A 24,850-nucleotide genomic window follows, 5' to 3' on the forward strand; every position below is an offset into this window, starting at 1 on the left:
AAGAGGGAATTAGATGTGGCCCTTGTGGCTAAAGGGATCAGGGGGTATGGAGGGAAGGCAGGTACAGGATACTGAGTTGGATGATCAGCCATGATCATATTGAATGGCGGTGCAGGCTCGAAGGGCCAAATGGCCTACTCCTGCACCTAATTTCTACGTTTCTATGTTGAGCATAAAACAAGATTTTGCATACTAATTGCTGGGACATAACAATTTCATAAAATGTAAATAACTACAACTGCCCTCAAATATCTTTTTCATGCTAGTGGCTATATTAGGCGTAGGGTTGGGCGGAAATAGATGATGATGATGATCTATCCCATTTATTGCAAACGAAGTAAGCAGCAAAACTTAATATGCGATAATGTCTTAATGTAGAAGGGAGAATGACAATGCTTTCAAAGATGTCCAACAATAGTGACGATTTCCAAAATCTGAAGTATAACTAGTCTTAATTATACTACTTCAGTTTCAAACCCCCCATATTTTTTTATTCTGAGACAGGAAGATTTAGCAGTAAAAATATTTATTATGCATATTCTGTACTTAAAACTGTTCAACAAAATTGACAATTTCCCATCTAATTTTTTTTTTAAGTTAGACAGTGACAATTGCTTTTTGAGCTATGACATGTATGTAGAGTTCACAATATTTTGCTTTCTGAAGTTCGCTTACAAAAGTGAAATAAAAGTTAATTTTGCTTTAGAAATACTGCTTTAAATGCACAATAAATCAAAAAAGGGCCTGAGATGCACGGGCATGGGAGCTAATGAAGAATTGCCATAGGTATCATTTGCATCTTAACAATATAATCAGTATAATTCAAGCACCGGTGATCAATTCATTGGGCTTCATTACATCTTAACTTGAAAGCTTTTTCTGCTGAAACCACTTTAGACAGACTACATAGTGCCATCGAAAGAGACCATTTGGCTTAATCAGGCTATGTCAGTAATTTATGTTTTACTTAAGCCACCTCCTATCGTTTCTCCTTTATCGGCCTAACCCTCTGTTCCTTTCAATCTTTTGTTTTGTCCAACCTCCTCTTAAATGCACCCATACTCATCCCTTCAACCAATCACACCTTGTATCTCCAAGTTCTACATTCCTGCTACTCTTTCTGTAGAGACGTTTCTTCAGTATTTTCTATTGTTTATTTTGCTAATTTTATATATTGGTAGCCTATTGTTATGCTCATTCAATGACAACCAACACTTTACATAATTTTAAAGGCCTCTTTTAAGTATCCCTCCCTCCTGTTCTTTTCTCAATTGGCGAATTTGTACTCCAAGATCTTTGAATGTCAGTCTGGAAGGTACGTTGCCAATGCGTCGGGCAATTGCCTGAGCTATATTGGTTTTCCTTGATCCACTGCGATTGGCTGACAATGAACCTTAAAATCATATTGCTATGGAACGAAATACTCAGAATAATTAAACAGGACACAATGCACTTGTTGAGCTTTACAATTTTTAATATAGGTGTATAAATGGCCTGAGAATAGTGATAACTGCAATTTCAATGCGACTACTGGTCCACGCCAACGGGGTTTTAAAAGACTGATAAAAAAAAAAAACATGGTATTGTGTACGCTCCAACTATTGTGTGTTATCATTTGCTGCATTTACTAGGTTTTTCATTTTTTGTGATTAATTCCAGCTAGAAAACAAAAACATGTAATTTTCAACTGAGAACACACAGAGAAAGATGTTTGTAGTGACTCCGACATATGACAGGAACATAAAAGGAAATGTTCTTTCACTAACACTACTTTTAAGTACGGGTGGTTATTGCTATTATTGAATAAGAAGAACACTATTTCAACTGAACTGACAAATTTGGTAAACTAAACATTACTTTTAATCAAAAAAGACCAAATAAAAATGATAGATGAGGGTTACGTGCATAGCTGGATTGAAGAATGCAAGTGATCTGTGATTGCATATCGGGTAAGATAATGTGGTAAAGAAACCTTGTTAAAAGTACAGAGATAGGTTTGAAGAGCAAATTAGAAGAAATTCACACCAAATACAATACACCAGGGGTGAAGGTGGCTGCAGGAATCAGCAACGGAATTCAGCCCATCAAGAATGAGTTTGCAGGTTTGGGAACTAGTTGAATTTTATCTTCCTGTTTTATCTGAAATCTCCCATAACAGCAATCAGTCATGCAATAAGTCACACCATACCTGAAAAGAGGTTTATTGAACATGGATGTAAAATCATCTCTGCAGCCATTTGTCTTGAATATGGACAACTTTCCATGGAATTTAAAATAAAAGTTCAAGCCTCATCAATGTTTATTACATCTTGTGCTTTTTATATCAATACTCAGTAATCACATTAATGCTCCAATGTCAATTTTTTATAATTCAAATCCAAATTTTTGCATATGATTCTTTTTGTCAATACTCGGGATTTCATAGAGTACAATTATGCAATTTTTAGACTAAAAAGTATTTCTTGAATTAATTTAAAAGATCAAATAATTTAAACAAAAAAATCTAAGAATTTTAAAACCAGCAGGATGAAGGATGGTTGGGAACAGTTTGAGACCATGTGACTAAGGTCTGATGTGTTTTCCTGTGACTCCATTGTGACCGTGTCCTTTTTGAGCTCCAAAAGGCTGCACGATGTTTTCCAGGCCCACAAAAGTAACAAAATAAGATGTAGCAATCTGCACAGATTTGGATAATGGGGCAGAGGCATGTAGCCTTCTTGCAGTCTTCAGTCAAGTCTTGAGTCCGAAAGAAAACTTGGTGCTTGCAAGCCTAAACATTGCAGGATTATTCAGCACAGTTTTGTTGCTGTAATACTCTTGTACAGCTTGCCTATTGTTCAGTCTGAATGGAGGTTACTGTGAATAAGTACAGTCCATCATCTGATTGAATTCTCTGGGCTGTGCACTCCTGTATAGACCTTTTCTCTGGTCATCGCATTATGCAATCACTGTACAACGAGATGCTCCCATATCAGCCTAACTGGTGGAAGTTAACTTTCCACAGAATCACATGCTCACAGGCTGCGGCCACCTTGATGGCTTTAATGAATGCCTTGCCCAAGGACTTCGATTGTAACTCGAGTCTCTGCTTGGAGGAACCATACAGTGGTTGCTTGCTTTGCCTGTTAATTGTAGGAATCATCTGCAATATATATACAAAAGGTTTCACACACACACTCCAATGTTAGCAGTGCAAAGTGTTTTCTATTTAAGTGATTCAGGCAATTTTATATATATTTTTTTCAAATTGAAGGCACTTGGTTTTATGGCATGTCATGGTGGTTTGGTTTTCTCACTTCAGACATATGACCAGTTGTGTTCTTATGGCCACAAGCAAACTTCTATTTAGCCCATGTACTATTTGTGCCCAGTTCACATACAGTGGGCAGAAATGCATGCAGAGAGACCAAACATGTAATAAAGCACAGCAAAGTTGACAGTGAAGGGGGCAGGAGAGAAATTAAATGTTTGCTATGGACAATCGTGAGATCAAGTATTCACAGCAGAATGAACAGCTGAGGACAAGGCCCCACAGTTTTCTAATGCTTTGCTGAAAATTTCTCAAGGGGAGTAATTGTCAGCAGATCTTTTACCCTGTTTTCAGTAGGAATTTTTCTTTTGTTGGCCGCCCATTATATCTCATGTTGATAAGCATCTCCGTTCAACTGTAATAAAAGCAGCTAAATCTTTGTGCTTTGTCAAAATCTCTTAGCTCGCTTGGAGCCCGTCAAGATGCAGTTGTATTTTCAAATCCTTCCAAAGCAACAACAAAAAAATCTTTCTTGGGCTGACGACTTTTCATGGAACATTTTTGTTTTTTTAATTCAAATCTCGCATCCTTCTCACTCCCATGATGCTTTTCATCACCAATCGCACTGTTGGAATCTGCAGTCAGCTGATGAATCTTTGGTAAAAATTTTTTAAAGGTCCATGTATAAAGACTCATTCTTTGTGCAATGCCTGATGAATCCTTTCACAGCCTCTGCCATAGTAAGGTCACCTTCGATGGCTTAACATGGCGATGAGAAGAGTGATTGGAAACAGCCATATATGTATTAATACGGAAACTGTGCCACCAGTTTTCAAGTCTAAATTAAGAAGAAAAAAAAATATATAGTAAATTTCTTAAAGGTAAACTATTTCAAAAAGTGACAACAATATTAAAAGCTATAATATTAATGTATCTAGTAAAATACTGAAGTTGCTGCCATTTGCTTTATAATTTCACACTTTTCACTTGATAGGTACCCGAATACTAAATTAATAAGGCCTTTACCGTATATATTTTTTACTAATTAAAAAGAATAACTATTCAAAACACGCAATGCTAGAAATACAGCCTTAAGGATTCAGAAGGAAGAACTGCCTTAATGGAGTGCAGGGAGTCAATTTGTGCAAGGGGATTCACAAAAGTTTTACAGTTCTCTCAATTTTGCTTTCATCCCAGTCCCACGAAGCTTTTGTTGTTTTGAAAAATATAGATCTAATAAAAGGGGACAATTTGGAATTGTACTAGTAATATTATTAGTTGGTTCAATCCCAGTGTTTCTCTCAGAATTCCTTTGTTCCTGAATTGTTAAGCCCTGCACTGATAATGTGCATCATTTTGCAGAAAGCATAAAGATTAAAGATAAAAAAGGATGTACTTCCATTTATACAGAGGCTTTCCTGACTTCAGTACTTCCCAAAGTGCTTTGCAAACAATGATTTCCCTTTGAAGTGTGGACATAGTGGTACTTTATGAAACACAGCAGCCAATTTATTTACTTGAACACAGTGATGAAATAGCTGTCCACGTGATATTTTTTTGGATTATTGTTTCGCATTTGGGAAGAAAAAGCACAGTTTTATGGAATGAGTGTAAATATTACAAAGGCAGTTGGTTGCCTTGAACCAACCGGCCCTTTACATGTGCACATGTAGAGCTCCTTTGCGTTATTAACGGAAAGTAATAACATTTATTTACCATTCAGATATTTTGGTGAAGTACGCATAACAATGCAATGGAATTTGAAGCTTAATTTCCTTACATTTCTTAGTTTGAAAGGAAGTCGATCAGTGCTTCTTAACCTGTTTTTTATGATTATTTTGTAAATTATATTGACACGTTAATCTAAACACAAGATATGCATTACAAATATTCCCATCTTGGAAAGAAAGAGTCCACAATATAGTGATGGAATTATTGTAAATAGGCTGGGAGAGAGAGGAGAGGGTGAGTGAGTGGGGGGTGGGAGGAGAGGGGAGGGGGAGAGAGAGAGGGGGAGTTGGAGGGGGGGGCGAAGAGACGAGGAGGGGGAGTAGAGGAGGGGGAGTAGGAGGGGAGGAGGGGGGGGGGGAGGGGGGGGGGGGGGGGGGGGGGAGGGGGAGGGGAGGGGAGGGGGGAGGGGGAGGGGGGGGGGGAGGGGGGGGGGGGGGGAGGGGGGGGGGGGAGGGGGGGGAGAGGGAGGGGGAGAGGGAGAGGGAGGGAGAGACGGGGAGAGGGGGGGAGGGGGGGGGGGGGGGGGTGGGGGGGGGGGGAGGAGGGAGAGGGGGGGAGGAGAGATGGGGTGAGGAGGGGGAGGTTGAGAGAGACGGGGAGAGAGGATGAGAGAGAGGGGGAGAGAGAGAGGGAAGGAGAGAGAGAGAGGGGGGAGAGAGAGAGAGAGGGGAAGAGAGAGAGAGGGGGAGAGATAGACGGAGAGAGAGAGGAAGAGAGGAAGGGAGAGTGACAGAGAGAGAGAGGGAAGATCGGAAGAGGGTCGAGGGGGAGAAGGGAGGGGAGAGGGGGGAGGGGGAGGGAAGAGCAAAGGGGAGAGGGAGAGAGGAGGGGAGAGAGTGAGAGAGAGGGAGGGAGAGGGATATGTAAATGAGACCCATTGTGATTGGACATCTGAGGGATGGCATTGTGGCATCACACATTGAGAAAAGCAGTGAAAGGATGAACCGAATGTTCTAATTTTACAAACATTAAAATCAAATACAGCAAGATATCCTACCCCTTCCCTATCTACCCCCTCCCCCCCCCTCTCTACCCCCCCCCCTCTCCACCCCCTCCCTCTCTACCCCCCTTCCCTATCTACCCCCTCCCTCTCTACCCCCCCCCTCCTCTCTCCCCCCTCCCTCCCAACCCCTCCCTCTCCCCCCCCTTCCCTCTCCACCCCCTCCCTCTCCACCCCCCCCCCTCTCCACCCCCCTCCCTCTCCCCCCCCCTCTCCACCCCCCCTCAACCCCCCCCTTACCACCCCCATCCCCCCCCCCCTCGTCATTTCCCCCCCCCTCCCCTCCCCCCCCCCCTCTCCACCCCCCTCCCCCCCTCTCCCTCTCTCCCCCTCTCCCTCCCCCCCTCTCTCCCCCCTCCCTCCCCCCCCTCCCCCCCCCCCCCCCCCCCTCCTCTCTCCACCCCCCTCCCTCTCTACCCCCCCTCCCTCTCTACCCCCTCCCCCTCTCTACCCCCCCCCTCCCTACTCTCCCCCCCCTCCCTCTCCCCCCCCTCCTCCTCCACCCCCCCACCCCCCTCCACCCCCCCTCCCTCTCCCCCCCCCTCCCTCTCTACCCCCTCCCTCTACACCCCCCTCCCTCTCCACCCCCCTCCACTTCCCCTTCTCCCTAAATTGAATGAATACGTTTATTGTCCATTACATTTCCTCCGGTTAAAAAAATACAAACACGACAGCCATTGACACATATGTACACTTATTAGTAAAATAATAAATAAGTATTTAAAACGAATTTAAATGAATTTGGCGGCATTTCAGAGGGTAGCAGAGTGAAAAGGTGGTTGGCAGGGTGGGATATGTCCTGCTTGATAGTTGTGGCTCAGAGCAAGCATCGGGCCCTATATATATCATCCAAGGAGGGCAGTTGAGCGTTTGTAATGCCCTGTGCAGTTTTTATAATTCCCTGCAGCGCCCTCCTCTCAGCCACAGTACAGCTAGCAAACCACACCAGGATTCCATAGGAGAGGATACTTTCCACGGCGCATCGGTAGAAGGACAGCAGCAGCGGCTGTGAGACGTTTGCTCTCCGCAGAGACCTCAGGAAATACAGCCGCTGATGTGACTTCTTCACGAGAGTGACGGTGTTCATTTGCAATTTGAGGTCCTGGGAGATGTTTATTCCCAGGAACTTAAAGCCAGTGACTCTCTCCACCATGTCTCCTTTGATGTAAAAGGGAGCAGGTTCCTCTCTCCTCTCCCTCCTGAAGTCAACGACCAGCTCTTTTGTCTTTGATGGGTTGAGTACCAGGTTGTTTTTGGTACACCAGACAGTCAGTTTTTGGACTTCATCCCTGTAGGCAGACTCGTCGTTGTTGTTTATCAGTCCCACCACAGTCGTGTCGTCCGCAAACTTGATGATCCTGTTTGTACTGTGTGTTGGTATACAGTCATAAGTGTATATTGTATACAAGATGGGACTCAGCACACAACCTTGTGGCGCTCCTGTGCTGAGCGTCAGGACTGGGGAGTAATTGGACCCCATCCTGACAGTCTGTGGGCGGTCTGTTAAAAAGTCCTTAATCCATCCGCATGTGTTTGCATTAACACCCAGATCAGACAGTTTGTCCACCATTCTGCTGGGGATGACGGTATTAAATGCAGAACTAAAATCTACAAATAACATCCTCACATATGAGCCAGGACGCTCCAGATGTGTCAGTGCAGAATGTAGACCTATGTTGATGGTATCCTTCGTTGACCTATTAGCTCTATATGCAAACTGATGCTGATCCAGGGTGGATGGGAGTGAGGACTTAATGTGGGCCAGGACCAGCCGTTCAAAACACTTCATCACCGTTGAAGTGAGAGCAACAGGTCTATAGTCATTCAAGTTGGTAATGGATGTTTTTTCGGGTACAGGCACGATGGTAGCAGTCTTAAAGCATTTAGGGACAGTGCACGTTGACAGAGAGAGGTTAAAGATGTCACTAAAAACCTCCGCTAACTGGTCTGCACAGTCCCGCAATACTCTCCCTGGGAAGCCATCTGGGCCAGCAGCCTTTCTGGGGTTGACCCTGCGGAGTGTTCTTCTGACTTCCTCCGTACTCACAGTGAGTGGCACAGTGAGTGGCACAGTGAGTGCCAGGTCGTCAGTGCTGGGTGCGGCTACAGGTGCAGGCTCCGCCTCATTCAGCTCAAAACGGGTGAAAAAGTGGTTGAGCTCCTCAGCTAGCGAGTTGTTACTGCTGCTGATGATCGGCCCCCCCTTGCCCTTGTAGTTTGTGAGTTGCTGAATGCCCTTCCAGACACGCCGAGGGTCCCTCTCGTTAAAATACCCCTCTAACCTTCTTCCATAGGCTGTCTTTGCCTCTTTAATGGCTCTCTTTAGTTTAGATCTGGCAGTGCTGTACAATTCATCACTGCCAGATTTAAAGGCTGAGTTGCGTTCCCTCAGCAGTTTCCTGACATCCCTGGTCACCCATGGTTTGTTGTTTGGATAGCACCTGACCTCCCTGTCGACAGTGACGTTGTTGATACAGTTCTATATATAGAACATGACTGCGGATGTATATTCTTATATGTCCTGGTTTGCAAACAGGTCCCACTGGGTGCTCTCAAAACAGTCCTGAAGTTAGGCGGCAGCGCCCTCGGGCCAAGTCTTTATGTTTCTCACACTGGGCTTGGTTCTCATAATGAGAGGTCTGTATGCCGGGGTGAGAAAGAGTGAGAGATGGTCAGACTGGCCGAGGTGAGGGAGAGAGGAGGCTTTGTATCCATCCCTAATGTTGCTGTACACGTGATCCAGTGTATTTTGACCTCTCGTCGGACACGTGACATGCTGGTGGAATTTAGGGAGGACAGTTTTTAGATTAGCCTGGTTGAAGTCTCCAGCCACGATGAAAATCCCATCAGGGTGCGCAGTCTGTAGTTTGTTGATTGATGCTAGCAGGGTGTTCAGTGCTAGCTTGACGTTGGCATTTGGTGGAATATAAACAGTCAGAATAACGACAGCTGTGAACTCCCGCAGCAGGTAGAAGGGTCGACATTTCAATGTAATAAACTCCATGTCTGGTGAACAATGTCTCTCGACAACATTTACATTTGTACACCATTTGTCATAGGAGTAAATACATAGCCCCCCTCCCTCTGCTCTTACCGGAGTCACTGCTCCTGTTGGCCCGGTGTGCTGTGCGACCTACCAGACTGATGGCCTCGTCCGGGATCCCAGCGTGAAGCCAGGTCTCGGTTACCACCATAATCGAGCAGGTTTGCACAGTTGTGTTTTCTTCATTGATCAGCTCCAGCTCGTCCATCTTGTTGCTGAACGATCGGGCGTTCGTCAAAAAGATGCTGGGTAGCGCTGGTCTGTAAGGAGCTTCCTTTAGCCTAGCGTGAATGCCGGCTCGACAACCGCGCTTCTGCAGCCTCCGTCTGCGCCGCCTCCCGCACCGTCCGTTCGGTATGGTGATCCACTCGGACTTCGCTGGGCGGGTGATTTCTGGCGGGATATAATCATTGTGGGAGCTTCTTGCGAACTCTAGTTCGCTACACAGCGTCCCAATCGTTAGAAGGTCCTGCCGGTTGTATTTCGAGTCGCAGGTCCACAGACAAATGGACAAAACAGACAAAAACAACAACATCCACACGGGGGAGAGCAAAGCCGCTGCATTCAGGTGCGCCGCCATTTTCCACCAATGCTGCCTGTCCTGCTAAATATTTTGAGCACTTTTGGTATTTCATACAGGTTTCCAACAGCTGCAGCTCTTTTCATTCATTTACTGAATCTAAAAATGCCAGAATCATCTCAATGGCATTTGGATAGACCTTGCTTCAAGTTTATTCCATTGTTCATACCTGCATGAGTACAGTATTAATTAAAATATAACATATTTAAAGAAAAGATAATTAAAAGTTTGTCTGGTTATTAATGGGAATGACATTAGCTTGTCTGGCATCACCAAAGTCCCAAATGTGTTGGACTGTCAGTTTGACTGTGTTTAAAATAATAAACAGGCATGCTTCAGAAACTAGGGCTAATTAAAAGCTGTGCAACCCCTAAAGAATTAATTACAAATTCACCAGTGTTCATTTAAAAAATGTGGATGTTGCTGGGAAGACCAGGGTTTATTGGCCCCTCGGCATGTTGTTGCCGCAGCCATTTCAAAGAGAGGGTTAGTAGGTCTGGAGTCACTGGCTCTTTATGGGTTTACTTCATTACTTGAATTTAAGTTCCACTTCATGGTGTGATTCAGACTCATGTTCCTGGATCAAACATCTAGACCTCTGACTGTCAGTCCTTAGTACTTTGTTCTTTCAAATCAAGATTACAGTCAGGGGTCGCAGCCAGCATTTTGACAACTGCTCGTAAACCTAGAGCACTCTGGAGGAAGGAATACGGGATGTTGTTTCCTCTGTTATAGTGATACAACGCATTGGAGAGGCCGCAGGGAGTATCATGTCACCCTGCTATGGGAAAGATGCCATCAAGCGCAGAAGAGTGCAAGGCGGCACAGTGGCATAGCAGTAGAGCAGCTGCCTTACAATGCCAGAAACCTTGGTTCGATCTTGACTACGGGTGATGTCTGTATGGAGTTTGCACATTCTATCTGTGAACGCGTGGGTTTTCTCCGGGTGCTCCAGCTTCCTCCCACACTCCAAAGGCATACAGGTTTGTAGGTTAAATGGCTTCGGTAAAATTGTAAATTGCCCCTAGTGTGCAGGATAGTGTTAGTGTAAAGTTAGCTTAAATGAATAGCTGACTGCTCTATATGTATAAACTAATTATAAACTAATTATAAATGTGTCTTGGTATGTACCTTATTATTACAATGAAACAATGGTTTAAAAATTGATAAAGCAAACACAACATGCATTAGCTCTGTATTCAAAATAGTCAAGGTAGAGAAGCAATGTATTAAGGTTAGTTGTATGAAAAATAATGCTCTTTACAATGAATGTACCAGAACAAGATTATGTTTAACAGGATTAACTGAAAGCAAAAGGCAGGGCCCTAATTTAGACTGCTGTTCTTGAAATACACAGATGGCCAAGGATAAAACAAGTGTGCTAATGAACAATAGTACTCGCAGTGTGTGTGGAAGGGAGGGTACTAATTTGGACTCTGGTGTCTGCACATTAAGCAGCAATGTAGGGGCTGAAACATCCAATGGGCCATGTGGCTAATGCAAACATTTGCGACAGAATTCTAGTCAATTGTACAAGGAATAGTTCAGAGAATAAACGGATGTGAAGGAATCAATCGGCAGAATGTTAATAAATGAGAGAAAATGCATTTTGAAAAGGGAAAGGGTTAAGAAAATTCTGCGAATTGGTCATGACAAGGTAAGATCACGATCACAAGACATAGGAGCAGAATGAATTTGCCTCCATTACCGTTTGTGGCAATGAATTCAGAAGCAGAAACATAATTCAGGAGCAGAATTCAGATTCTGGTTACAGAAATTACTTATCATCTCCATTTTAAAGGTATGTCCTTTTATTCCGAGTCGGTGTTGTTTGGTCCTATCCGCGTCCACTCAAGGAACTTCATTATTCCGTAGATCCCTCTCCATCCTTCTAAACTCCAGCGAGTACAAGCTCAGAGCCATCAACTGCTCCTCATATGTTAACCCTGGATTATCTTTGTAAAACTCCCCCTGGACCCTCTCCAATGCCAGCATCTTCCTCAGATATGGTACCCAAAACTGCTCAAAATAATCCAAATGTGGTCTCATCAGCACTTTATAAAACCACAGCATTACATACTAGTCCTCTTGAAATTATGCTTGCATTGCATTTTCCTTCCTTACTACCAATTCAACGTGCAAAGTATTTAGGGAATCCTGCACTAACACTCCCAGGTCCCTTTGCATCACCGATTTCTGAATCCTCTCCCCATTTAGAAAATTGTCTGCACACTTTGCTATGCTATATTACATCTGCCACTTGTTTGCCCACTCTCCCAACCTCTGTCTAATTATTTCTGCGGACTCCCTGCTTCCTCAACACTACCTGACCATCCACTTTGTATCATTGGTAAACTTGGCCACAAAGCCAACAATTCTATCATCCGGGTCAATAACATTTCACATGAGAAGTAGCCGATCCAACACTGACCCCTATGTAACATCATTAGTCATCGGCCTCTGCCAGAAGAGCCCGCCTTTATTCCCTCTCTTTGCCTTCTGCTAGTCAGCTAATCTTCTATCCATCCTAGTAACTTGCCTCTAATACTATGGGCTCATATCTTGTTTGGCAGCCTCATGTGCTTTAACAAAGGCCTTCTGAAAATCCAAGTAAACAACATCCACTGACTCCTTTGTCTATCTTGTTTGTTACTTAATCAAAGAATTCCCACAGATTCAAAGAAAATAAATGAAGGGTCATGATTTAATACTGTCAATATCATTAATATCAATTATTGAGAGAGAACTAAATACATTTAAGCAGAACTATAAGATTATAAACACACATCATTATTTATTGTTTCTCAATATTAAGTTGCCCAGGATTGGGAAACAAGAGAGACATGTATATGGCAACTTTCACATCCTTCTAATGTCCTTTATAATTGATGATTGTTATTTTATTTTCAATAACAGCCATATGGTAAACAGCCATATGGTAAACAAACAAACACGGAGGCTGAGGTGGCGCGGCGGCGACCCGACTGCGGAGCTTCGGAGGCCTCGGCCGCAGGCCCTGTGGACGGTAAAAATCAGAAGCTCGCAGGTCCCTGTTGGGAGACCGATTTCCGAGAGCTCCCGCAACGGCAAATTCGCCCCGCCCTGAATCGCGGTGTTTGAATCGTCCCGTCGCAGGGCCTTACACCGCCTGGTGCGGATTAATTGGCCGCGGGACATACCAACGCCCACCAGGGGCTTTAACAACAGGAGCCTCAATCGCCTCAACGCGGGAGAAGAATAAAGAACAGGGAAGAGATAAGACTTTTGCCTTCCATCACAGTGAGGAGGTGTTTGGAGATTCACTGTGATGGATGTTTGTGTGAAACTGTACTAACTGTGTGTTATGTTTATTTTATTCCTATGACTGCAGGGAACAAAATTTTGTTCAAACCTCTGTCTGTTTGAATGACAATAAAGGCAATTTGTATTTGTAATTTGTATTTGTATGAGAGAAAAGATAATGGACAAGTATACTCATCACATGCGCTTGGATGCTGACCTCTGAGCTGTTGAAGGACAGAGTGCGACTATCATCTTTGTTAACTACAGCTTCTTTGACCTGGAATCAACCTTCTTAATAAATCTGTTGAGTTTATAACCAGTGTACCTTCATCCATTGTGGTTTGCTGCTGTCATGAACAAGTCTCCCAATTTGAGATAAACAAAATCTTAAAATAAAACAAACTCCAAACAGGCAAATTTTACACATTAACCTATTTTGTGTGTACCGTATACTTTAGACAGTTCTATATCACAATTCTATGTACTGGAAGCATTGGCCACAATGTGGGCCTGGTACAGTGTTACAATGCTAAGCAGTGCATAACAGGTTTGGTGTAAAATGCTGCCAGATAGCACTCACTAATGTATGAGTTTAATATGACATTATTGATTATATCAATGGTTGAGTGAGAAATAGAATGAACCTTAATTTGGAAGGCAATTTATCTATTATATTGCACAACGGCTAAAACTGTCTTGGACATCAGGGGCAGAAGGGGGTGCTGCACTGCTTGCAACCTCTGCCTGCAGCCTGTCTGTTTTTTTCTATCTTTTTTTAATTTTAGTTTGTCTAAATGGTTTGTTTGGGCGATTTCTTTAGTTTTTATATGGGGGAGGGAGGTAGGGTAAGGGGGAAACCGCTTCCCCGTCACTTCCTGGCAGGGATGCGACTATTTCTCCGGGTCGCGTCCTCGCTCCCCTCCTCGCGGCCTATCAGCTGTATCGGAGCGGCCTTTCCTGCCGGAGACCGGGAACTGGACCAGAGCTTCGGCAGTGGCGGCACGGCGCTGGATTCACCGCGGAGCCAGCGATACCTACCTGGTTCGCCGTGTGAAGCTCCGAAGCGTTAGGTCTGCAGCGTCAACATCGTGGAGCTGTGGTTCGTGGAGCTCCCAGCGCGGGCGGCGCTGAGCAACATCGCGGAGACCTGGGGCCCTTTTTTCCTGAGGGCCGCCAGCGTTGAATCTCCGCCTGGGGACGTCGGGAGCTGCGGACTCCGGTGGGAAGCTGCCGTTTTGGAGGTCCAAGCCGCTGAGGTTGGTCTCTCGTTCTGACGTCGGAGTTCCATCATCCCGGCGAGTGGGCCTGAGCGGCGGGCTGCCCACAGCAGCAACTGCGTAGGCTCCGGAGGCCCCGAACACAGTGAACATTAGAAACATCGAGGAAGATGACTAACTTTGGTGTCTTCCCTCACTGTGGGAAACTTTTTGATTCTGCTGAGTGGGGATGTTTTATGTTGGACTCTATTGTGTGTTGTGTTCTTTATTTTATGGTATGGCTGTATGCAAAATCAAATTTCAGACCTCGGTCTGACAATAAAGTGCCATCGTATCGTATCGTATTGAATCGTATCAGAATGACAGGTTCACACATTTAGTACACACATGGGAGTCTGGCATTGAGAAACAAAAAAGGAAGAGACACTTACATAAATGACATTCACACCTTCAAAGTCATCCTTTGCTCAATGACTTTTACCTTTCATTAATATCCATTTTGTAAAGTCCTTACCTGGCCTAGTTTCTATGTACCTAAATAATCTCCAGATGTGATTGTTGCTGATCAGAGGAGGCAGTTAAGAGTAAATCGGGGATGGATGGACAAAATGATTGTCAGTGATGGTCATAGAATGAATGAATGAATTGAATAAAATAGTGCAGCAGAAACTATTATAGTTTCTGCAGTGGAACATAATTGGAAGAAGACAAAGGATCAGCTTCTGAATTGAAACAATTTGAGACAGGCAACTGTAAATCAACACCCAGTTTATATCTCTCCTGATTTTTATGTTCATTTATAAGAAAATAAAAATCAAATGTTTCTTTTGCCCTTTTGAAATTATATTTTAACTGATATATGGCTTGAAGATATCAGAGAATAAACAAGGTTTGAAAAAAGGAATTAAATTAGAGATGAATGAAATGCTGGAGAAACTCAGCGGGTGAGGCAGCATCTATGGTTATAAGGAATAGGCAATGTTTCAGGTCAAGACCTTTCTTCAGACTGTTAGGTGGGGGGGGGGGGAAAGAAAGGAAGAAGAAGTGGAGACAGTAGGCTGGTGAGAGAGCTGGGGAAGGGAGGGGAAGGAAGGAGAAGGCAAGGACTAGCTGAAATTGGAGAAGTCAATGTTCATACCGCTGGGGTGTAAACTACCCACGCGAAATATGAGGTGCTGTTCCTCCAATTTGCGCTGGGCCTCACTCTGGCAATGGAGGAGGCCCAGGACAGAAAGGTCAGATTCTGAATGGGAGGGGGAGTTGACGTGCAGAGCCACCGGGAGATCAGGTTGGTTAGTGCGAACTGTGCGGAGGTGTTGGGAGAAGCGATCGCCAAGCCTGTGTTGTCATATAATTTCTGTGAATGGAATCAAACTCCTAAAATATCCTGTGTGCAGCATGGGTTCCTTTGCATTTATATGTAGAAGATGTCTTAAACTTAAAAACATTTAGAACTTGTATTAAAAAGAGTGATTCACAACAACATCACTTTCGATTCAAATAAGTGTTTAGTATAGGGCTCTGGTAAGACCACATCTGGAGTATTGTGTACAGTTTTGGTCTCCTAATTTGAGGAAGGACATCCTTTTGATTGAGGCAGTGCAGCATAGGTTCACAAGATTGATCCCTGGGATGGCGGGACTGTCATATGCGGAAAGATTGAAAAGATTAGGCTTGTATTCACTGGAGTTTAGAAGGATGAGGGGGTATCTTATAGAAACATATAAAATTATAAATGGACTGGACATCTAGATGCAGGAAAAATGTTCCCAGTGTTGGGCGAGTCCAGAACCAGGGGCCACTGTCTTAGAATAAAGGGGAGGCCATTTAAGACTGAGATGAGAAAAAAGAATTTTCACCCAGAGAGTTGTGAATTTGTGGAATTCCCTGCCACAGAGGGCAGTGGAGGCCAAATCACTGGATGGGTTTAAGAGAGAGTTAGATAGAGATCTAGCGGCTAGTGGAATCAAGGGATATGGGGAGAAGGCAGGCACGGGTTATTGATTGGGGACGATCAGCCATGATCACAATGAATGGTGGTGCTGGCCTTGAAGAGCCGAATGGCCTCCTCCTGCACTTATTTTCTATGTTTCTATGTATATTAAATGGCATTCACCTTAGTTGCTTTGTGGGCTAGTTGCTAACCGCATCCAATAAACACTAAAATGCCTATTTTGTTCACAGATATTTTACTTACTGTTGCGAGGCTGGTCGACTTTCCGGCACTCCCCTTCTGTAACGGTTATGTCATCGATCGCAATATCCCCCTCTATGCCAGGCCCTCGAATGCCTTCAAATATCAGCTGTAGAACAAATAACAAAGATTAGTCCCGCAAGCAAACATGTTGTGTTAACATGCCAATAAGGGTAACTACAGGAATAGAGGCGAATAAGGCAGATGAATACATGGCTGAAGAGCTGATATAGGCGGAAAGGGCTTCAGCTACTTGGGCAGATGTGACCTGTGCAAGAGGACCAATATCTTCACAGGAAGGTTTGCTAGTACTACTTGGGAAGGTCTAAACTCGTTTAGCAGGGGAGTGGCCACAGATGAGGTACTGAAAGGCTGGAGCAATGTGTTGTATGTTTATTTCAGGGCAGCAGGGAACTATAAAGCTGGTGAGCCTTGATCTGTGGTGGGGAAGGTATTGGAATGGATTTTGAGATCAGGATTTATTTGCATTTGGGAAGGAATGGATTGAATATTGATAGTCAACATGGCTTATGTGTCAGAAATCATCTCACAAGTTTGAATTTCTCAAAGAGGTGACAAGAGAATTGATGAGGGCAGGCTTTAATAAGGCCTCTGATAAGTTGCTGATCTGGAAGGTTTTAACATATGGGATGTACTGCAAATTAGCCAATTGGATACAAAATTGGTTTGGTGGGCAGAAGCAAAGGGTGATAGTGCAGGGTTATTTTTCAGACTGGAGGCCTGCGATAAGTGGTGGGCTGCAGGAATTGGTGCTGGGTCCCCTGTTTGCCATGTATTATTTTACAGTTATAAATAACATTGGTCAGGCTGCACTAGGAGTATTATGTGCAGTTCTGATTGCCACATTACAGGAAATATATGATTAAGCTAGAGAGGCTGCAGAAATGATTCACATGTATGTTGCTTGGATCAGGGGGCTTGAGTTATCAGAGAGATTGGATAGATAGGGTCTGTCCTTTCCTGGAGCAAAGAAGGCTGAGAGGTAACATGATAGAAGTATATAAAATTCTGAGATGCATTGATAAGATACATAACCAGGGTCAGTTTTCTATAAAGGGGTGATTAGAGGATGTAGGTTTAAGGTGAGATGGAAGAGATTTAGAGGACCCGAGGAGTAAATCTTTCACACAAAAAGTAATTGGTAGTTGTAATGAGCTGCCAGAGGAGGTGTTGGGGGAAGAAATATTGACAATATTTAAGAGTCACCTTGATAGGTGGTTGAATGAGCAAAGCGTGGAAGAATATGGAACTTATGCAGACTAAGGCACAGGAGGCTGAGAGGGTTGATTCAATGCTGCACAACATGATGACTATGTTCTAAAGAGCAGGTTAGAGGAAACTGTTTAAAAAGAAAATCAAATGCCTACTTAAGAATTTCACATTCAGTGGATGATCATCTAAACCTACAAACCAGCTTCACTCTCCTTGCTTCCAACACCTTAAACCTTTATTTTGCTGGAAGGCTGATCCCGTAATCCTGTGCTCCCAGTGAAATGTTTCCCGTACACGATGCAAGCTTCTTAAATAACAATATAGCATTATTGATACTGGCCACCTGCTTGCCCCTGCTGGAAGTGGACACAGGGGAATCACATTTTATTTATCTTTGGGCACTCAATAGCAGTAATGAAGAAAGGCACATTTTCCCTCCTGGTAACACCAAACCTTCCCAAACATTTAATGTCTAATATATGATTAATTTTATCCTGTTTAAAGTGCCCAGATATTCCATTTTTGTGGAACATCTAATATCAAAACACATTGATTCTTCTATTTGAAGTACTGCTAACCTTATTAGACTTGAATATCAGAATGCATGGAAGTAGACTCACAGCCACTGTTGTGTAACGTTAAATTGCCCAAAGCAATTTAGAATCCTGAAGACCTCTCATCGACCAGGAATACATTTGAACACTGTTCCAGAATTCATTTACCAAGTAGAAGCATTTCTTTTAATAAACCTGCCCTGTTGTGCCACTCGAATTCAATTTGAACCTGTCCAATTCACTCATTCCCTTTCAGTCTGTACTGACTGATACATTTTCATTGGAATCAGTGCTGAGGCTGCATTGGGAACAATAGCCTGCATTTTATACAGCCTTTCCCTTCCTCTAAAAGATCTTTTCAACCAATGAGTTCAGAATTTTAGTTATGGCTTTCAAGCAACATTTTTGGGCAATTAATATTGCATGTCCAACAAATAGAAAAACAATTAACCAGATCACCCTAGACACAAGGAACTGCAGATGCTGGTTTACAAAAAAATAGATACAAAGTGCCGGAGTAACTCAGCAGGTCAGGCAGCATCACTGGGGAACATGGATAGATGATGTTTCAGGACAGGACCTTTCTTAATGCCCTGTTAATCCAGTTCAGCTTTTTTATTGCCAATAATTAAAGACTAAATGTCCTCAAGAAAAATATCTTGCTCTTTGATTATCATGACCATGGCATGATTTAACTTCTCATCCAAAAGATAGAAGCACCCAGCTGCACAACATTCCTTCAGCACCCACCAAAATGTTAACATGGATGACATGCTCAATTCTCCAGTCAGCATGAAATCCTTGGTCTGCAAACTTTGCTACAAATGAAATAGCTTTTTGAATCTTGTGATAATTATAATTATGAATTTTCCATTGACATTCACTAATGCTGGTGGAATGCCACAAATCTTGACCACTGGCCATTTTTAGAAACTAATTAAAAAGCAACATGATATTGTCTAAGCGTGTGATTCCTTTCAATACATCTACCCTTCTTTACTCACCCACCTCTCTAAATAGGACAGAGGTTATCAACCGTAACCAACTGGGCAAAATGAGCTAGAATTGGCCGTAAAGCCCCTCAAACCAGCTCAATACGGTAAAATTGGCAGGTGAAGGTATGACGCACTAACCACGTAGAATTGTGGAATTCAGTCACAGAAGCTCATTGTGAAGAGCTCTAAGCAGTTTATGACCCCATCTGCCCAGCTTTGCTACTTCAGTGCAAGTGCCATTTCCAGTGACATTTCTGCATAATATATATACTGTGAACTTATCTCAATCCACAAAATATCCTTTAAAGTACTGAGGGAGAATTATTTGATGTTTGTGCATGATTCTATAGCTGCACCTCAGATTATTAAATAGGTTGAGCTATGGAAATCACTTTCCATCACATTTTAAGCCTTCCAAAGATCTCAGTGGCAGATACATTTTCTAAAGATCAATTTTTAATTTCAAACAGGAAAATGATTCAATATTTTAAAGAATGAAACAGAGCCAGGTAGTCAATGTGAGAACAAAGGCCAAACCACTAGCTGCACATCTTCTGCCTGTACCAACAGATCAGCTTAGCAAAAGGAGACTGGGGCATGGTCCACTTCCAGGCTATAGTGTAAGCTTAGGTATCTCTGGTGGTTTTCCATGGTGATTGCACATTACTCGACAAAATTTTATATTGGCAGCTACGGACGTAATTCCCCCAGTTATCAGTGGAAGTGATTAATTTTTCCAGAATTTACTTAACATTGTCTCTGTATTGGAGGTTTGTCATACCGTCATACAGCATGCAAACAGGCCCTTCAGCCCAACGTCCATGACGACCAAGATGCCCCATCAATGCAAGTACCACTTACCCACGTTTGGCCCATATCCTTCTAAACCTTTCCTATTCAGATACCTGTCCTTTCTCTGCACTGTCTGTGGTTCTCAAAATGGCCACTGAGCACGTTTATCAGGTATGGTATGCTTTGACACAGGGTACGGCACATGCTGATTTACAACAACAACAAATGCTGGAGTAACTCAACGAATCTGAAGAAGGGGTCTGACCCGAAACCTCCCTTATCCATGTCTTCCAGAGATGCTGCCTGGCCCATTATATTACTCCAACATTTTGTGCTTATTCTTGCAGTATGCTTCAAGTGTCGATGTGTCCTAGATTTATCTGAGCATCTAGTGTTATCTACAAGGTCAGCCTAATTGAGGATTTAATTGTTGGTGATCCATTATTTCCAGGTGATTCCAAGTGAAGAATTCTTTGGAGACTTCAAGGACGGAAACTGATTAATTTCCACACCTACTTGGAACATAGCTAATTCCTGATGGATTAATACCATTATTTTCAGAATAACAACTTGCTGTTCCAGTCAGCTTGTCCACTGTGATTGAGTTTTGTGGTAATATTCACACTGGGGTTTTCATCAAGGCTGTGAGATGGTAAGAAGCTAAGGTAACAAAAGTAATTTCATTGCCCAAATATTTGTTCAGAACATAGATTTTGGGTTCATAACATAGATATTGATATCCACGTAACTTGACCCATGCAACAGATAACTTGTTCACCATGATCTTCAGTTCATCAGCATTATCCTGAATGGTGAGTTGGTGACAGGTCTTTTGCTCTGACACGGTCTGATTGCCATAAGGTACCGAAGACAACCTTCCAGAATAAGTATGAAACATTATCTAAGTTCAGAATTAATACTCATATAAACCAAGGCTGCAGTTTGACTCCTGCTGGCTTTGACAAATTTCCATTCTTCTTAAGTTTCTCACAAATCTGTTAAGGGTTTTTTGAGGGGGTAACCAAGAGGATTGATGAGGGCAAGGCACTAGATGCCTATACAGACTTTGGCAAGGCTTTTGATAAGGTCCCACATTGTAGGGTAGTCTGGAAGGTTACACACAGTGGTAGAGTTGCTGCCTTACAGCGCCAGAGAACCATGTTTGATCTTGACTATGGGTGCAGTCTGTACGGAGTCTGTATGTTCTCCCTGTGACCGCATGGGTTTTCTCTGGGTGCCCCGGTTTTCTCTCACACTCAAAAGTCGTACAGGTTTGTAGGTCAATTGGCTTCGGTAAATTGTCCCTAGTGTGTAGGACAGTGCTAGTGTACTGGGGTGATCGCTGGTCGGCATGGATTTGGTAGGCCAAAGTATCTGGTTACATGCTGTATCTGTAGAAGTATATGGAAGGAGCTGCTAGAGAATGTGGTTGAGACAGATACAATAACAACACTTAAAAGACATTTAAACAGGTACATGGATAGGAAAGGTTTGGAAGGATATGATCCAAACACAAGCAAATGGGTCTAGCTTAGCTGGATATCTTGGTCGGCATGGATAAGTTTGGGCCAAAGGCCCTGTTTCCATGCTATATTGTTCCATGACTCAGTACCATTCAAATTGACCTGTCTAAGATTTAATGACCTCATGTCCAAAACCTTCATGCTCTGCATTTACTCAGTTTCTTTAATGTAGGCAACTCGTGTTGCAGATCACAATTCTACTTTACCTTAAAAAATGAACTTAAAATTGGTACCATCTACATCATTTAATAAAGCAACGTTGAAGAGAATGTATTGCTAACCACAGTCTGCTGACTTATTTCACTTAAAAAGACTAATCTCTTTGTCCTACTGCAGGGCACAACATTGACCTTTTCAATCTTTCTACAGCCCTTCACTGCCTACCAAGGTGGTTCAGTTCCTAATCTGCCTTTCTGTGTTTACATCTTTTTATGCAATACATAATCCATGTCAGATTTTAATCAAAACTGAAAACCTTGCATCCCAGGGAGGTATTCTTCAACCTACAGTATTCTGCAATATCCCCAATTGCAACCAAATGGAAGAATTCATTGCAGCTGACATGAAACTGATCAGTTGCTAAAATGTCAAGGTATCAATTGTTTCCCTTGAAGCTGAGGTTTCAGTCACAAAGCCAAAAACCCAGTATAGTTTTTTTGTATGCAATATTAAGCGTCATCCTGCAAACTCAATTTTGCTTTTAAAGACTTTGATTGAAATAAAATTAACTCCTACGAGAAATATTACACATATCTTAACTCTTATTCTGCCTCTGAATGCTAATGCAACCACAATTAGGATCACACTGGTGATCACAAACTTTCCATCTGTAGTTACAAACTTTCCCTGGCAACCTGCTAGATGCAGTTATACCGCTATGTTTAATTACAACATTGCACTTAAAAAGCCACGGTTAACACCAATGTCAGCTCTCCATCATGAACGCAATATCAAATTTTGTTCCTTTCTTTCTCTTACAAGGAGAATTAAAAAGGCCAATCTGCCTTCCTGTGTTTGCATCTGTGGGGGCTCCTTACAATTTAAAAAGTCATTCAAAGAAAACAATTTATAAAATTGCAGATTCCGTGAAAGCGTTTGTGAAACGTCTGTGAGATCAAGACAAAAAAGTCAAGAACTTCTGTTCAAGTAACACATCTCACAACCAATTAAAGACATGGGGGGACCACCGTGAGGGGACGGAGAACAATGGACAATGGGGAGGGAGGAAGAACCAAGTACAATGTGGACCCGACGTGGGGGAACCACTGTGGGGTGGGGAGGGAGGGAGGGGGGAGGTGGGGGAGTGGGGAGAACAAAGGAGGAGCCGGCGTACTTTGTAACTTTGCGCTGTAGGTGGCCGCTATTTGCATACATTGGGTATGCAAGCAAATAATTTCACTGTGCCTTGTCACATGTGACAATAAAGTATACCACTTAGTATTCAAATTAGTAACCCTTGTAGAGAAAGGAAATATAGCAGCCACTTTGTCAATCACATGAATGCAGAAACAGCGCAAGGATGAAGATTCGACAACATACTCATGATAGTTGGGAGAACAGTACAAACAGCCTACTGTTCTTCATAGAGGCATGGGACCTTCTAGATTTGCCCTGAGGACTTGTTTTAAAAATTCTTCCTTAAATATTCTTCCTTCTGACAAGGCAGCATTTATTCACTGCTCTGTTAAACTGCCAGCTTTGATTGTCATCTCAAGTCTCCAGTGTGAAAATTGAACGTATAGTCCATGGAATTGTCCAATTGTTTAACCTTTTACAGTCATATCACATATACAGGCGCATAAATGCCAGTCAAAATAATCTCTTCATTTGTTGGTTGTCTGTATGGAGTTTACATGTTCTACCTGTGACTGCAATGGTTTCCTCCGGGTACTTCAGTTTCCGCCCACATCCCAAAGACATACAGGTTTGTAGGTTAATTAGCTTCTGTAAACTGCCCCTAGTTTTAGGACACGCAACCCGGATAACATGGAACTCATGTGAATGGGCGATCAATGATCTGTGTAGACTCGGTGGGCCAAAGGGTCTGTTTCCAGGCTGTATCTCTAAACATAAATAAACATTTGTTTTTCCACCCAAAGAATCAAATACTAGCGGGTAGAGATTTAAGATGAGAGGGGAAAGGTTTATTGAGGATGTGCAGGGCAAGTATTTTTACACAAAGAGTGCTGGGTGCCTGGAATATACTGTGTGTGGGAAGGGAGGGCAGTGATTGAGGTAGATACAACAGATATTAGAGAGACTTTTGAGTAGGCATAAGGACATGCAGGGTATGGAGGGATATTTGGGATATAGATTGTGTGCAGGCAGATAAGAGTTGGGCTTGTTTAACACAGATATTGTAGGCCAAAGGGCCTGTTCTGTACAGTTCTATGTTCTATTGTTTGTAGAATGCAAGATGTAAGTGCAATGCAGTTCCTTGTTGCATATTTCTGCAATGTTATATGTGGTCTTTATGAGTTTGAGTGCTATTGTTGTCTAGCATCTAAATCATACTTCTGTTGAAAAAGTGTTAATTGCATTAAAGGAATAATTCATGAAGATTAGTAGATCACCCTTTAGTATAGGAGCATGCATCAGTTATTGAGAGTAATGGCTTTGCTAAATTGTGTTGCTATTGGGAGGTGTCTGTCTTTGGCTTGGGGTGAAATAGACCTGCAATGTGACGCAGTTTAAGTGGGCACTGAGGAAGGGAGTTGACATAGGAATGGGGCTGTGATAAGTTGGAGGGGTTTAGAGTTTAGTGACAGTTTAGTGGAAGAGCAACGGATGAAGTAGGCAACAGGGGTGGGGGAAGGCCTCCTTTGCTTTATAGTAAGGCGCTCTGCCAAATGTCTAATGGCTAATGCTTGATAGTTTAATCATTTTTCCCAAGTTACATTTACATTTCCAGGGCAGCAGATTGTGTTGCATTAAACATAAGGCCACTAATGCAAATAAGGTTTTCTTGAATTTTAATCCAATTTTGTGCAATTACTCATTTGATAACGATTATTTCATTATATTACTTTTCCATCTTTGTAGACGTGTGCACGTGCCTTAGTGGGCTCCAGTAATGTAATTGGCTATTCTTTGCATGAGTTTAAAGAGTAAAAGTGGTTATGTGGGTAATCAAATTCTATCTTTACTACTAATTAATGAGGCCCTGTTTCGAAACATACTGGACCAGAGTCTTGCCAATGGCTAATTTTATTGTCCTTTCTTAGCCCAGGATACACGGTAATGTCATAAACCTACAACTGCTCAAATAGAGACTCACAAATCAGTGCAAAATAGAATTATTTTGCATTACCAGAACATTACAAGTACACAATGTGCTAATAATGCATTACATGTACACAATGTGCTAATAATGAAGGATTATCTTAAACTGTGCGGTCAGTGATTGATGCCACAGGTAAGTTAAGAAAATATTGTGACAGGAGGGAGCAAAAACAC

General features: G+C 42.8%; 1 protein-coding gene across 1 annotated transcript in view; it reads right to left on the reverse strand.

The window, feature by feature from the left end:
* Positions 1-606: 606 nt before the first annotated feature.
* Positions 607-24,850, reverse strand: part of mdga2a (MAM domain containing glycosylphosphatidylinositol anchor 2a) — an 845,563-nt gene continuing 821,319 nt past the window's right edge. Inside the window, exons 16-17 of the mRNA XM_055640389.1 lie at positions 16,301-16,406; positions 607-4,088 (exon numbers count right to left, since the gene is read on the reverse strand). Coding sequence (XP_055496364.1) covers positions 3,997-4,088; positions 16,301-16,406 — 198 coding nt within the window. The 3' untranslated portion in view covers positions 607-3,996. The remainder of the gene's footprint in view (positions 4,089-16,300; positions 16,407-24,850) is intronic.

This window comes from Leucoraja erinacea, chromosome 9 (assembly GCF_028641065.1).
Source record: "Leucoraja erinacea ecotype New England chromosome 9, Leri_hhj_1, whole genome shotgun sequence".
Taxonomy (NCBI): Eukaryota; Metazoa; Chordata; class Chondrichthyes; order Rajiformes; family Rajidae; genus Leucoraja; species Leucoraja erinaceus.